Source organism: Salmo trutta, chromosome 1 (assembly GCF_901001165.1).
Source record: "Salmo trutta chromosome 1, fSalTru1.1, whole genome shotgun sequence".
NCBI lineage: Eukaryota > Metazoa > Chordata > Actinopteri > Salmoniformes > Salmonidae > Salmo > Salmo trutta.
Genome location: NC_042957.1, coordinates 65,947,736 through 65,963,857, shown reverse-complemented (window position 1 = coordinate 65,963,857; position 16,122 = coordinate 65,947,736). Strand labels below are relative to the sequence as shown.

The 16,122-nt window shown below is 44.0% G+C and overlaps 1 protein-coding gene across 5 annotated transcripts in view; it reads left to right on the top strand.

Moving 5' to 3' along the window:
* The window catches only part of LOC115205507 (delphilin-like), a 53,241-nt gene that overhangs the window by 20,372 nt on the left and 16,747 nt on the right, over window positions 1-16,122 (top strand). For all 5 annotated transcript variants that reach the window (XM_029771588.1, XM_029771570.1, XM_029771578.1 and 2 more), the window contains 9 exons: window positions 8,132-8,407; window positions 10,541-10,626; window positions 10,882-10,951; window positions 11,733-12,041; window positions 13,058-13,209; window positions 13,382-13,525; window positions 13,784-13,887; window positions 14,364-14,511; window positions 15,389-15,720. In XM_029771588.1, the coding sequence (XP_029627448.1) occupies window positions 8,132-8,407; window positions 10,541-10,626; window positions 10,882-10,951; window positions 11,733-12,041; window positions 13,058-13,209; window positions 13,382-13,525; window positions 13,784-13,887; window positions 14,364-14,511; window positions 15,389-15,720 (1,621 nt within the window). The remainder of the gene's footprint in view (window positions 1-8,131; window positions 8,408-10,540; window positions 10,627-10,881; window positions 10,952-11,732; window positions 12,042-13,057; window positions 13,210-13,381; window positions 13,526-13,783; window positions 13,888-14,363; window positions 14,512-15,388; window positions 15,721-16,122) is intronic.

Below are 16,122 nucleotides of genomic sequence, written 5' to 3'. Positions count from 1 at the left end.
GTTTTGTGTGTGTGAATGTTTGTTGGTGATTGGGACTTCCAATTGAAGGCAGGTGTGTTGAGTTGCCTTTGATTGGAAGTCCTATATAGGTTGTGGGTAGTTGTTTTGCACTGCGTTTGTTAGCCTGCAAACTGTTGCTGTCGTGTTATTGTTTTCCTGTGGATGCCTTACTTGAGTCTATTAAAGTATGAGTATTCACATTCCCGCTGCGCCTTGGTCCTCTTCTCTCCAGTACGACATTTTCTGTGACGAGTACGACATTTTTTGTGACACACCTTGGGTTACTATACATAACTTTAAACCATTTTATAAGAGATTCCCCAAAATTGAAATATTCTAGGCATTTATATATAAACTCCAGTCGTACTTTGTCAAAAGTCTTTTCAAAATCAGCTATGAAAACAAGGCCTAGTGTCCCCGATATTTCATAGTATTCTATTGTTTCCAGTACTTGTGTTATATTATCTCCAACGTATCACCCATGTAAAAAACCTGTCTGATTAGGATGAATAATATCTGACAATACTTTTTTAATTCTATGCGCCAAGCATTTTGCTAGGATTTTTGCATCACAACACTGAAGTGTAAGCGGTCTCAAATGTTTTAAATGGACTGGATCTTTATATATACCACTTGGGTCCTATTTCAGTAATAATGATATCAGACCTTCTTGTTGCGTGTCTGATAATCTTCCATTTATATAGGAGTGGTTAAAACATGCTAATAATGGTCCTCTGAGTATATCAAAAAAAGTTTGGTATACTTCCACTTGTATGCCATCCAGCCCTGGAGTTTTCCCATCCTTAAAGGCTTTAATTGCATCAAGAAGTTCCTCATCTGTAATTTGGCCTTCACATGAGTCTTTCTGTACAGATGTTAATTTTACATTACTATTAGGAAAAAAAATCCACACAATTAGTTTCAGTTAGTGTTGATGGAGGAGACTAAAATGAAAACATATTCTTAAAGTACTTTACTTCCTCTTTCAAAATATAATTCGGTGAATCATGCATGACTCCATCATTTGTATAAAGTTTCAAAACATTTTTTTTTGGTAGCATTTCTATATTGAAGATTGAAAAAGAATTTGGTGCATTTTTCCCCATATTCCATCCAGTTCACTTTATTTTTATAATATATTACACTGGATCTTTCTTGAATAAGTTCCTCCATTTCATTTCATTTTTCCTGTATCTTATTCTGTGCCTCTATGGTACAGTTTTTATTGCTATCTAACTGTACTGTTAGTCCTTCAATTTCCTTTGTTAATATGGACTCTTTTGATCTAAATTGCTTTTGTTTTATAGATGAGTACTGAATTGCATGGCCTCTAAAGGCACATTTAAGTGTCCCATACAATAAGGGGATTTGCTGTACCTATGTTATGTCTGAAAAAGTCAGTTGTAAATTCTTCTGTCCTAGTTCTAAACAATTTATCATCTAGTAGGCTTTGATTAAATTTCCAATATCCTCACCCACGTGGAAATTCTGTAAGAATAATATATATGCCAATTATGTGATGATGCGATCGCATTCTGTCCCCTATCAACACTTTTTAAACTTTTGGTGCCAGAGAGAATGGCATAAGAAAGTAATCAAGACGACTAGCTTGATTAAGCCTCCGCCATGTATATCTCACTAGGTCAGGGTATTTAAGCCTCCATATATCCACTAATTCCAGTACATCCATGACATTCATCATTTCCTTAAGTGCCTGAGGGTGATAGTTTGTAGTGTGATTTCCTTTACGGTCCATAGAGGTATTTAAGACCGTATTAAAATCTCCCATCGTAATAATAGAGTCTAGTGTTGCTTGTAGAATTGATAATTTCTTATATATATTTTCAAAGAAGCTTGGATCATCATTATTTGGACCATATAGGTTAATAAGCCATGTCTGTTTATTGTCCAATAACATTTAAAATAATCCATCTACCTTGATGATCTGTTTGGACAATTTGCACATTTGGATCAAAATTACTGTTAATTAAAACCATCCCCCCTTTTGAATTTCTTTGCCCGTGGGAGAAATATATTTCGCCCCCCAGTCCTGTTTCCACAAAACTTCATCTAAAATTGTTGAATGAGTTTCCTGTAAACAATAGATATTATATTCCTTCTCTTTTAGCCAGGTAAATACAGATCGTTTTTTCTTATTATCTGCTAATCCATTACAGTTGTAACTGGCTATCCTTATTTCACCAGTTACCATAATGAGATACAACTTTCAATTCTATTTATCAAAATATATGTTTGTAAACGTACCATTAAAAAGTAACATGATGATTGAGTGTCTATATAGCTGTACCATGATATTTGCATTGCTACTTAGTAAACCTCCAATTGGTCCCCACTTTTCCACCCGCTTAAAGCCCTCCTCATCCCAAGTTGGGTTCTCATCCCAATGGCCGGCAGACCACCCCCGACCCCCGTATCCCATAACCCTGAAAAGACTGGGATCCATCCATCGAAAAGAGCACACAGTGCCATTCACAGAACAGAAGTAGATCAACATCCAAATGCATTTCCATTGCCCTCACCTCGATTTGTATTATATATAGCAATCATATACACTTAGTTTGGAGTCATTAAAACTCGTTTTTCAACCACTCCACTATAGTTTTGGCAAGTCAGTTGGGACATCTACTTTGTGCATGACACAAGTAATTTTTCCAGCAATTGTTTACAGACAGATTATTTCACTTATAATTCACTGTATCACAACTCCAGTGAGTCAGAAGTTTACATACACTAAGTTGACTGTGCCTTTAAACAGCTTGGAAAATTCCCAAACATTATGTCATGGCTTTAGAAGCTTCTGATAGGCTAATTAACATAATTTGAGTCAATTGGAGGTGTAGCTGTGGATGTATTTCAAGGCCTACCTTCAAACTCATTGCCTCTTTACTTGACATCATGGGAAAATCAAAAGAAATCAGCCAAGACCTCAGAAAAGAAATTGTAGACCTCCACAAGTCTGGTTCATCCTTGGGAGCAATTTTCAAATGCCTGAAGATACCACGTTCATCTCTACCAACAATAGTACACAAGTATAAACACAATGGGACCATGCAGCTGTCATACTGCTCAGGAAGGAGACACGTTCTGTCTCCTAGAGATGAACGTACATTGGTGCAAAAAGTGCAAATCAATCCCAGAACAACAGCAAAGGACCTTGTGATGATGCTGGAGGAAACAGGTACAAAAGTATCTGTATCCACAGTAAAATGAGTCCTATATTGACATAACCTGAAAGGCTGCTAAGCAAGGAAGAAGCCACTACTCCACAACCGCCATAAAAAAGCCAGACTATGGTTTGCAACTGCACATGGGGACAAAGATTGTACTTTTTGGGAAATGTCCTCTGGTCTGATGAAACAAAAATAGAACTGTTTGGCCAAAATGACCATCGTTGTGTTTGTAAGAAAAATGGGGAGGCTTGCAAGCTGAAGAACACCATCCCAACCGTGAAGCACGGGGGTGGCAGCATCATGTTGTGGGGGTGCTTTGCTGCAGGAGGGACTGGTGCACTTCACAAAATAGATGACATCATGAGGAATGAAAATGATGTGGATATATTGAAGCAACATCTTAAAACATCAGTCAGGAAGTTAAAGCTTGGTCACAAGTGGGTCTTCCAAATGGACAATGACCCCAAGCATACTTTCAAAGTTGTGGCAAAATGGCTTAAGGACAACAAAGTCAAGGTATTGGAGTGGCCGTCACAAAGCCCTGACCTCAATCCCATAGAAGATTTGTGGGCAGAACTGAAAAAGCATGGAGGCCTTCAAACCTGACTCAGTTACACCAGCTCTGTCAGGAGGAATTGGCCAAAATTCACCAAACATATTGTGGGAAGCTTGTGGAAGGCTACCCGAAATGTTTGACCCAAGTTAAACAATTTAAAGGCAATGCTACCAAATAATAATTGAGTGTATGTAAACTTCTGACCCACTGGGAATGTGATGAAATAAATAATTCTCTCTACTATTATTCTAACATTTCACATTCTTAAAATAATATGGTGATCCTAACTGACCTAAGACAGGGAATTTTTACTAGGATTAAATGTCAGGAATTGTGAAAAACTGAGTTTAAATGTATTTTGCTAAACTGTACTTAAACTTCTGACTTCAACTGTATATATACGTGTGTGTATATATATTAAAAAGAAAAAACATGTTTTAAGTGAGGAGTAGGCATTGGTCTGAAGCTGAAAAAGAAAGGAAATTCACAAGCACAACAATTCTCTACCAAGGTTTTTCAGCACACAGCTTCAACCTACTACAGTAGATATGTTGGTCTATTGTACTTTAAAGAATGTGTATGCAGGTTTCTTAGGATTCAAACCTTTCAAACGTTCAAATTCATACTCTTAGAGGAGGTGTTCCCACAATAATGTGATTTGGGGCGGCAGGTAGCCTAGTGGTTAGAGCATTGGACTAGTAACCGAAAGGTTGCAAGATCGAATCTCCGAGCATAATCAGTGCTTGGAGTTTGTCAGAATTTGTGGGTTTTTGTTTGTCCACCCGCATCTTGAGGATTGACCACAAATTGTGAAAAACTCAGTTAAATGTATTTGACTAAGGTGTATGTAAACTTCTGACTTCAACTGTATATATATTTTAAAAATCCTGTTTCTTATTTTCCATATTTGCTATTCATATTTGTAGTAATGTAGGCAATTTATGCAAAGGATTTGACCTCACCATTCTCGCCATTACCAAAATGACATTATTGCAAGCAATTATTATATTAGCAAACAATTATTGTGAATCATCCTATATTGTCCCTAACATCTTTTACTCCCTCGCAACAGTTGTGGGATACACACATTCACACACACACACTCTTACACACACATACACACTCAACCCTTTCTCCCCACAACAACCATAGGCTCACATTCTCAACAGTTGCACCATCTCAGAGCCCAACTCAAGAAAGGTCTTGATTTACGAATGCATATACAGTTGCAGCTGTATGAGAATGCCTGCAAGACTGTGCAAAAAAAATACAAATAAATTGGGAAGAAATTGAGAGATTTTATTAACCATTGTCACGTCCTATATGATGGAGGTCAAATGTACACCTTTTCCCTGAAACACCCACAACACGGTCCCCCGTATTGACCATATTCCCAAGCATCTCCATGCAGTCTTTGATTTTGTGCCACCAGGGCCACAATAATATACCCCCTCTCTGAATGTCCGAGTGTGACCCCCTTACCATGGGTTACTGCAGCTAGTGTTGCCAGCACTGCCACTGCCTGGGTGGGGGCACCCCACCGGAATCCCCCCCGGCTAGGTACAAGGTCGTCAAGTGCTCAGCCTCTTTTCATATTTCTGTTCTCCTGCTGCAGTGCCAGGTTGTTCCTCTGGGAGGCAGTTGAGAGTGTTCTGTACCTGTGTTACTGGTGCAACCAGGGACTGTGACTGATGACTCCATACTGTGGATAAATATGAAAATGTACAACAGCCGCAATTAAAAACCACCAACCTGCCCATTGTTTTGATTTTATCGACTATGGAGAACACTACAAATAGGGCCCATTTTTAGAAGAATGTTTAGCAATCTCACCCCTCATCCAGCCTACTGTATTCTCCAGGGTGGAAGGTATGGAGGAGTATGACACGGTCAGTTTTGGTGTTGATTGTGTTACATACATATTGTGTATCTAAATGTGTTGATACTTAAGGAGCCGTTTGGGGCACACAAACACACACAAACATACAAACACACACACACACACACCTGTCCTCAACCAGCCAAACATCTCCCAGTCACAGAATCTGCTATTATGTTATACATGTCCAATTATCCTAATCAGGCTGCATTCCATGTATGCTAAATGTCTGTTGTGCTCCACTATTGCTTTGCTCTTTAGGTGACTGGAGAGCTCTCCACAAAGGATAACATTCTGCTGTAGCGCCCTCGTCTGCCCCTTCGCTGGTTAATCACTCTGACACACACACACAAACAACAATGTGGACAGGTAAAGAGGGAGTTGTTGGCTGGCGGCTGCATGGCAGGGTGTGCGTAGGAGGCAAGGTGGCAGGGTCAGGACTAGCTGGCTGTCTGTCTGGCTGGGAAGCATGTAATTATAGTGTATGTATTGTCTATCTGACTATTATAATCCACTAGTCTAATGGTGTGATACAGTAGGTGCCAACTTCTCCTTCTATAATTGACCTGCTCTAATGCTTATCAGACAGTGTCAACTCATTGTCTCAGCACTCAAGAAAACTGAATACAAGCTATTCAAAATACATGGGAAAGGGGGATACCTAGTCACTTGTACAACTGAATGCATTCAACTGAATTGTGTCTTCCGCATTTAAGCCAACCCTTCTGAATCAGAAAGGTGTGGGGTGCTGCCTTAATCGACATCCACATCTTCGGTGCCCGGGGAACAGTGGATTAACTGCCTTGCTCAGGGGCAGAACGACAGATTTTTACCTTGTTAGCTCAGGGATTCGATCCAGCAACCTTTCGGTTACTGGCCCGACGCTCTAACCACTATGGCAGCTGATTCTTTAAGGATAGTGTGTAGGTGATCAAGGCATATCCCAAAATGTCTATTCCAGTGCAAAAGATAGTGTATGCTGCTCCTGTGCTTTATTCCTACACCCACATTGGCAATGTTTGGACTACAACAGTTTTCCTCTTCTAAAACAAACTCACTATAGGTTTACAAGGACTGGTCGTACTACATCTTTGCGTCTTCATTACTGTGTTCGAAGACCATCTACTGTATAATTAGCATATTATGTAAACTGTAATGGAACTTGGAAACAAAGACAAATCTTTCCTCTGCTTGGTTGAATCACTCTATTCTCAACAGTGGGATGTGTGCTATAGAGGGAACTTTATACAGTTGTGTTTGAAGTTTGACAGCTGTGTAGTTTTTCCTCTGCGAATGTATTGTAGCTCAATTTGATGGAAACAATTCAATACTTGAGAGAGAGAGAGAGAGAGAGAGAGAGAGAGAGAGAGAGAGAGAGAGAGAGAGAGAGAGAGAGAGAGAGAGAGAGAGAGAGAGAGAGAGAGAGAGAGAGAGAGAGAGAGAGAGAGAGAGAGAGAGAGAGAGAGAGAGAGAGAGAGAGAGAGAGAGAGAGAGAGAGAGAGAGAGAGAGAGAGAGAGAGAGAGAGAGAGAGAGAGAGAGAGAGAGAGAGAGAGAGCAGGGATGGAGTGGGAAATAGCAATATAGAGAGAAGGAGAGAGGGGGAGTTTTCTCTCTAGAGGTGGTATACGGAGGGATTGTGTCTGCTCTCATTCCCGTACAGTAGCTGTGTGCTGCTGTCACTTCTTCAGGGCGCTCACACCTGGAGCTGCTAGTGAGAGAGACTCAGGGAAGCGTCTACACTATCCTCATCTCCACCAACAGACAATCACTCAGTAGAGCTACTGTTGACCTACCTCCTCTCTTCCCCTATCTGCTGTCTCACCTCGCTCAACTCTCTCCCAGGGGATTCTATGGATAGAGAGTTGCTGCTGATGATGATTTCACATCAGTTATATGGATACCAAGCTGCGTACAGAACTCATCTCATCTGATAGCCTAACTGTTTCTGTCTCCTTTATGCTGATTGGACTAAATGTGTTTGTAAAGAACGTTATATGGGATTTATAAGCTTTTCACTATCAACTGAGACGCCTTTTCTCAACCTGGATGCTATCTGTGTTCTATCAAGGCTTGCTGTACTGGATAGTGTTTACTGGCTTCTGGAGGATTTGGATTGAAACCCTCTGTGTCTGTCTCTTGAGTCTGTGTTCACCACCCTGTTATAGTCTGTTGTGTTCTCCAAGGAGCACCTACTGAACCACCACAGGGTTCCTGGTTGGTAGCCTGTGGTGCCCCAAATATCTAGCTTTAGAGTGGACTGGACCCTAGGGGGAGGAGCCACTGACAGCTAACAGGATTCCAAAGAAAAGAAAGGACCGCTCCTTCTCTCTCTCTCTCTCTCTCTCTCTCTCTCTCTTTTTCTCTCTCCTTCGATCTCTCTCTCTCTCTCCTCTGAAACAGTGCTGGTTTTTCTAAGTCTCTAGCAGCCTCGCTGTCTCTGACTGTGGGTCTGACCATTGCCTATAACAGAATAGTGTTTCATGTTATTATTCCATGTTTGCCAGAATCTTCATCCCCAAAAAGCACCGGGAGCGCTTCGATGACGTTGTGTCCCAGAGCCTGATGGGCCGGCTCAAAGGGCGGAGCTTCAGCGACCCCAGCCGCAACCGCCTGCGCCGAAGCCGCAGCGAGGACCACCCGGAGCGCCTGCTGGTGTCCACCCGGGCCAGCTCTGTCCCCCGAACGCATGCCGAGGAGGGCGTGATGCCCCCCATCCGTGGCCTCAGGAAGACCACCTCACTCACTGCAGGGCACGCTGGAAACGCTGCAGCCCTTCGCAGGTAAGAGTCTTTAACCTGATTCACACTTCAGATCCGTACCGAACCATATTGCATGGTTCCAGAAACGATGGTGGATGCGTAACCAGGCCAGTGCAGTAACAGCTCGCCTTGGCTTGGTGTTGTCCTATAGTGTGAATTAGGCTCTAATCGGCCAGTCGGCCAATGATAGTACAGAGTTTTAGTTGACCACCCTAGCCTTAGCCAATGAGAGTACAGAGTTTTAGTTGACCGCCTTAGCCAATGATAGTACAGAGTCTTAGTTGACTATGATGATAAGCCTTCGCTGGCTGATGATTGATATGTTGGATCAGGTATTATAGAAGGAATCAGTTAGTCATCTGGAGAAGTGGCCCAGACAGAGTCTCTGTGTTATAATGTTGCAGCCTATGTACTGGTACTGTACGTTGATTCAATGTGTTTGAAGAAATACATCACATAAATTATATTCTATAGGCATGTCATTTCTAGCCATTAATGGAACTGCCCTGCTTCAGATAATTCTCCTCTCCAGTCCTGTCAATTACTTAATTAGCTAACATTTACAGCTAAATGTAGCACTTTTGACAGGGATTACTATACTAGCATGGGCTGTGTGTAGGAGTGTGTTCAAATAGACACATCACTGTCAATTCGAAGCCTTGTTTTGACTGTACCTGCCCTTACAGAAAAAAATAACATTATTTCACGAGTAGATTTGTGTTATCACATGTTGCTTTACATGTTATCACATGTCATCACATGAAAACGTGTTTTTGGAACACTTCACGTGTTCACGTGAAATGTATGTGCTTTTTCCCGTAAGGGTGCATACCTGAAAGTTCAAGGTAGTGTCACTCTTTTAAGAATAGAAAGTGCCTTGATGCTGGCTTCCTGCTCTAACACTGAATATTAATGCTCTAGAGTAGACTATAAATACTTAGAGAGAGAAACAAACAGACTAAATAAATAAATCATCCAAATAAGTCCACGGAAGTGCAAAGAGGAAGTAAGGAATGCCCATCTTTTTCTGTGGGCCTAACTTCTCCAAACAAGTAATGAAGCAACATTATCCCTCGGGGATGGAGTGTCTATGTTTAGGTGAATGCAGGGTGGGCTGTTCACTCTGGCTGTGGCATAAAGTAACTAGTGTACAAGACTCTGAATGTGTACCAAATGGTACCCTATTCCCTATATAGTGGACTACTTTTGATTATAGCCATATGGACCCGGGTCAAAAGTAGTGCAATAAATAGGGAGTATGCTGTCATTTGGGACATAGTCTCTGAAAGTGTTCCTCGTATATGAATCCAATCACTGAAGTGATATATGTATTTCAGTACAGCAGGTAGAGTAGTTGTAACCTCATTATTACTTTCCAACTGCATGTTTTTATTTGTTTACACCTGAAATGGAGAGTGTTTACTGCCAACCCTCCATAGACTCTAATAGGTTTTAAATTAGACAATTCAACGTCGTTTTTAGATGACATACTAATCCCAAGTATTACCCAGAGGAGTTTCTATGGTAACAAGCCATATATTGAGGCAGGGTGGGGGTGCAGGTTGGGGGACACAATGACACATGGCTACAGCTGTCCTTTTTCAATCACTTTCACATGTTCTGTTTCCATGTCATTCCACCAGTCTCTTCCCTAAAGCGTGAGCCACCTTATCAAGGGTTAGGGTTAGTGAACCACTTTACCAAGGGTTAGGGTTAGTGAACCACTTTACCAAGGGTTAGGGTTAGTGAACCACTTTACCAAGGGTTAGGGTTAGTGAACCACTTTACCAAGGGTTAGGGTTAGTGAACCACTTTACCAAGGGTTAGGGTTAGTGAACCACTTTACCAAGGGTTAGGGTTAGTGAACCACTTTACCAAGGGTTAGGCTTAGTGAACCACTTTATCAAGGGTTAGGGTTAGTGAACCACTTTACCAAGGGTTAGGGTTAGTGAACCACTTTACCAAGGGTTAGGGTTAGTGAACCACTTTACCAAGGGTTAGGCTTAGTGAACCACTTTATCAAGGGTTAGGGTTAGTGAACCACTTTACCAAGGGTTAGGGTTAGTGAACCACTTTACCAAGGGTTAGGGTTAGTGAACCACTTTACCAAGGTCATATCCATTCATGTGTGTTGTGTTTCTATCTGTACTGCAGGACGGTGAGAGTCTGCAAAGGGAACCTAAGTTTTGGATTCACCCTCAGGGGCCATGCACCTGTCTGGATCGACTCAGTCATCCCAGGTAGGTTGCTTAGACACATGGATACATACATACACACACAACACATCATGTGGGCAAGTGTCAAATGCACAGACTGGTGCCAATCAAGGCATATTTTTTGTCAACCCGTATGTCATGTTGCTGTGGAGACATTGTGTTGCCACAGGGTTCACACCAGCTATGAGCTGAGGCTTTCTGGAGGTCCATCTGTGAGCACAGACTCTGGAGTCTATATTATGTATCTCTCTCTCTCTCTCTCTCTCACTCTCTCTCCAGGGAGTCCAGCAGATAAGGCGGGGCTCAAACCTGGAGACCGCATCCTGTTCCTCAATGGGCTTGACATGCGGTTAGACAGCATTCTAAATTAGGCTTAATCGTTTTATATAGAAACATATGATTTACTGGTTCATATACGTTTGTTTGTATGTTGTCAAGCCAACCTCCCCTTGTTGTATTTAATTCAGGCTAATGCTCTGTTTTGACCTCATGTAGCTAACTGTATGCTTTGTGTGGATTTGGATTTTGAAACCAGTGTTCATATCTCACACTGTTGTAGAGATGGATTAATACAACTTGTTTGTTTTTTAAATAGATGAATGGAAAAACATTACCTGACAGCTGTGTTGTATTGAATTCATTTGTTAATTACTTAGAGTGTGGATAAACAGCGGAGTAGTTTCCTCTGCAGTGGTAGTTTGTGGTAGGGATCAGAGCCTTAGATACTGTAGTATAGAGACTTCAATATAAGGTTGTGGTTCCGGGCTTTTTAGTTGTTTCCATTAGAATGTGGTGTCCATGCCACTCTATAGGGATGTATAGTACCCTCTTAGAAAAAATTGTTCCAAAAAGGTTCTTTGGCTGTCCCCATAGGAGAACCCCCTTTTTGGTTCTATGTAGAACTCTTTTGGGTTCAATATAGAACCCTCTGTTTAAAGGGTTCTACATGGAACTCAAAAGGGTTCTACCTGGAACCAAAACGGGTTCTTCAAATGGTTCTCCTAAGGAGACAGCCGAAGAACCATTTTAGGTTCTAGATAGCATCTTTTTTTCTAAGAGCGTAGTGGTGATCATGGTCGAGAGTCTGTAGTATATTGACACTATCTCTGTATCTCTATATGTGTCTGAAGGAGTTGTTCCCATGAGAAGGTCGTCTCCATGCTACAGGGCAGCGGTGCCATGCCCACCCTGGTCGTAGAGGAAGGCCCCCCCACCTTCACGCTAGCCGAGCCAGAGCAGCCAGGAGGGCCAGGTAGGGCGTCCCCGGGTGGAGGCGTGCCCCGCTCCCCAGTGATAAACTCCCTGCAGTGGGTGGCTGAGATCCTGCCTCCCTCTATCAGGGTCCAGGGACGCACCTTCGGACAGCAGCTGGAGCACCTGCTCACCATCCAGGAGAGATACACCATCTGCAAGGCCCTGGAGAGCTTCTTCCAGCATAGGTGAGGGGGAGGGAGGGATAGGAAGGGAGGTAGAGGGGGAGTGAGGGAAGGATAGGAAGGGAGGTAGAGGGGGAGGGAGGGAAGGATAGGAAGGGAGGCAGAGGGGGAGGGGGAGGGAGGGAATGATAGGAAGGGAGGTAGAGGGGGAGTGAGGGAAGGATAGGAAGGGAGGTAGAGGGGGAGGGAGGGAAGGATAGGAAGGGAGGCAGAGGGGGAGGGGGAGGGAGGGAATGATAGGAAGGGAGGTAGAGGGGGAGTGAGGGAAGGATAGGAAGGGAGGTAAAGGGGGAGGGTGGGAAGGATAGGAAGGGAGGCAGAGGGTCGAGGGAGGGAAGGATAGGAAGGGAAGTTATGGGGGAGGGAGGGAAGGATAGGAAGGGAGGCAGAGGGTCGAGGGTGGGAAGGATAGGAAGGGAGGTAAAGGGGGAGGGTGGGAAGGATAGGAAGGGAGGCAGAGGGTCGAGGGAGGGAAGGATAGGAAGGGAAGTTATGGGGGAGGGAGGGAAGGATAGGAAGGGTGGCAGAGGGTCGAGGGAGGGAAGGATAGGAAGGGAAGTTATGGGGGAGGGAGGGAAGGATAGGAAGGGTGGCAGAGGGTCGAGGGAGGGAAGGATAGGAAGGGAGGCAGAGGGTCGAGGGAGGGAAGGATAGGAAGGGAAGTTATGGGGGAGGGAGGGAAGGATAGGAAGGGAGGCAGAGGGTCGAGGGTGGGAAGGATAGGAAGGGAGGCAGAGGGTCGAGGGTGGGAAGTGAGGTAGAGGGGGAGGGAGAGTGTGAGAAAGTGAGAGAAATCAGAGAAAGAAACTAAATATGTTGAGAGATTGAGTGTGAAAGAAGAGATAACCTACTGGTTTGAGAGAACATGGTACAGAAACCTCAGCCCTACAATTACACTGTCTAGAGTAAGTTACCATAATTTTTTCTTTATGCAAAGTTCTGTAAGACCACTGTATTAGCGTGACCAATGATTCGACAGCCAGAGTACCCTAACCCCGCCCCCTCCTCCGTGGCGACAGGAATGTTGACACTCTGATTGTGGACGTGTTCCCGGTGTTGGACACGCCAGCCAAGCAGGTGATCTGGCGGTTTGTCTACCAGCTTCTGACCTACGAAGAGCAGGAGCACTGCCAGAGCAAGATATCACGTTTCCTCGGTTACAAGGCTGCAGGTGGGTTGTGGGAAGTGTGGTTGTGTGTGTGCTTATGTGAGTAAATGTGATATCTACGTGTACATTTGTGATTTTGGTGGGTGTATGTGTAGATGTGAAAGACAACGTAAATTTGTGATTGTGCCAGTGTGTGTGTGTGTACACTGACATACACACACTGTGTGTATTCTAGCGCCAGCCCCCCCACCTGAGCCAGAGCCCGCCCCTGAGCCGCATCGCCGTAGCAGCTCCATGAGAGTGACAGGAACCGCCTACAGGGCCAGCATGCGTGGGCGGAGCTCTGACGACCTCATCATCGGCACTCACCTGGGGATGGGTACTTGCGTTTGTCTTTGTCCTTCATCATCATCTTCATCACCAGTAGAAGTAGCACCATTATTACTATCAGTGGCAATATCATCGTCATCATCATTATTATCACCATCGTCATCAGTATTGTCAGAAGTAGCATTCAAATAAATATTTCTGACACTAGGTGGAGCTTTTGCTTAAACCTACCCAGTCAAGTGAATGGGTATAGAGAAAGACATATTTTTTGGAATGCCTGAAACCTAATCCAATATGTTTCCTGTAGGGATCCGTACTGATCCAGTGGAGATGGGGATGAGGCTGGCTCCAGGAGAGAGGCAGTCAGGAGACGGGACGTCCCTCCCAGAGACCCCCAACAACCTCACCAACGTGGGTACCCAAGTGAGACTGAGAGAAGTGGTCCTGTGTGGCTCAGTTGGTAGAGCATGGCGCTTGCAACGCCAAGCGCCGTGGGTTCGATTCCCGCTGGGGCCACCCATATGTAAAAGTAGTGGCCCCAGCCGACTTACTGTAAGTCGCTTTGGACAAAAGCGTCTGCTAAATGGGATATATTAGAATAAGGATGACTAAAACAGTGGTCACTAATCCAGGTCAGCAGCTTTTTCCTCTAGTCCAGCACTAAAAAACACACAGGCTTCAATTGCTCAAGGACCCAGTGAGTGGCTCATTAATTCAAGCAGGTGTGTCACTGTTAGGTTGAAACCAAAGCCTGTACACTCATTGGCTCTTGGGAACTAGGACTAGTGACCACTGATCTAGGTTGTTTCCTCCTTAGGGGCTTATCTTCTGGCTTTTATCTCTTCTATCTGAGTCGATATGAAAGGGCATTTCTTCTCTCTGTCTAGCTGTCTGCGGTGTATGCTGAGCTGGAGAACGTGTACTCAGGGAAGAGGTCCAAGTCTCTGAAGGCTCGAGCTCCTCCTCCGGCGGACAGTCTGGTAGAGCTGGAGGTCCTCGAACACGCAAGCTCTCCGTCCATGCACGCTAACACAGGTAGCTACTCCAACTGGTAACACTTTACTTGAAGTGTTGTTAATTATGACGCATCCAGGAAAATTTGGTTAAAATTACATCATTAGGGCCTCCCGAGTGGCGCAGTGGTCTAAGGCACAGCATCGCAGTGCTAGCTGTGCAACTAGAGATTCTGGGTTCGAGTCCAGGCTCTGTCGCAGCCGACCGGGAGACCCATGGGGCGCCGCACAATTGGCCCAGCGTCGTCCGGGTTAGGGGAAGTCCTTGTCACCATCGCGCACTAGCGACTTCTGTGGCGGGCCGGCGCAGTGCACGCTGACACAGTCGCCAGTTGTACCTCTGACACATTGGTGCGGCTTGCTTCCGGGTTAAGCGGGCATTGTGTCAAGAAGCAGTGCAGCTTGGTTGGGCTGTGTTTTGGAGGACGCGTGGCTCTCGACCTTCGCCCCTTGGATACCACGAAATTGGGGAGAAAAAGGGGTAAAAAAAGTATTACATCATTACAAACAGGTTGAAATCTGGTTAAAATAACGTCAATACAAACAGGTTGAAATCTGGTTACAATAACGTCATTACAAACAAGTTGAAATCTGGTTAAAATAACATCATTACAAACAGGTTGAAATCTGAATTGCAGCTTGCCTGACACATGTAATCTTCTAGTTTGAGTTGAGTCCACCTATCTCTCTGTTAGTCAGTGGAGTGTGAATATGTTCACAAGCACAGGTAGCTACTGGGTATGAAAACATACAACCAAATAGTTAGAACAGCAGAAATGAATAGACCTTGTATTGTGCATTAGCGTGATCTACAACCCTTGGTCAATAGAATAGTTGATCAATGTAATGGTAGATGTTCTTCTCTACAGGAGCAGTGATGTCATTGTTCCTCTCCACAGGTAGCCATAAGGGCCCCCCACCACCTCCCTCCGCCTGGCAGGAGCCCCTCCCTAGCCCCCCTGCCCCGGTCCAGTTCTACCCCCCAGGTCTCACCTCCCAGACCAGTGCCGAGTCCAACCCCTACATCAGCCTGGACAGCCCCCCTCCCTCGCCCCCCGACTACCCCGCCAGCCCACCCTCCCACGCCCGTCTCAATAAGAGGCGCTACACGTTCTCTCATCCGCCACGCTCCTCTGATACAGACCGGTTCCTGGACGCACTGAGCGAACAGCTGGGTCAGAGAGTCGCCATTGTAGACGACTTCCTGTCACCCGAAAACGACTATGAGGAGGTAGGGTCATATAGATGCACATCTGTATAGAGCATTATATGGTTGATTATGATATGTTTGACAAAGACAGTAAGCTGCTTGTCTTGCATGACTTTAGTGATTATTAATATATGTATATATATATATATATATATACAGTTGAAATCAGAAGTTTACATACACTTATGTTGGAGTCATTAAAACTCGTTTTTCAACCACTCCACAAATTTCTTGTTAATAAACTATAGTTTTGGCAAGTCGGCTAGGACATGTACTTTGTAGATGACACAAGTAATTTTTCCAACAATTTTTTACAGACAGATTATTTCACTTATAATTCACTGTATCACAATTCCAGTGAGTCAGAAGTGTACATACACCAAGTTGACTGTGCCTTTAAACAGCTGGGAAAATTCCAGAAAA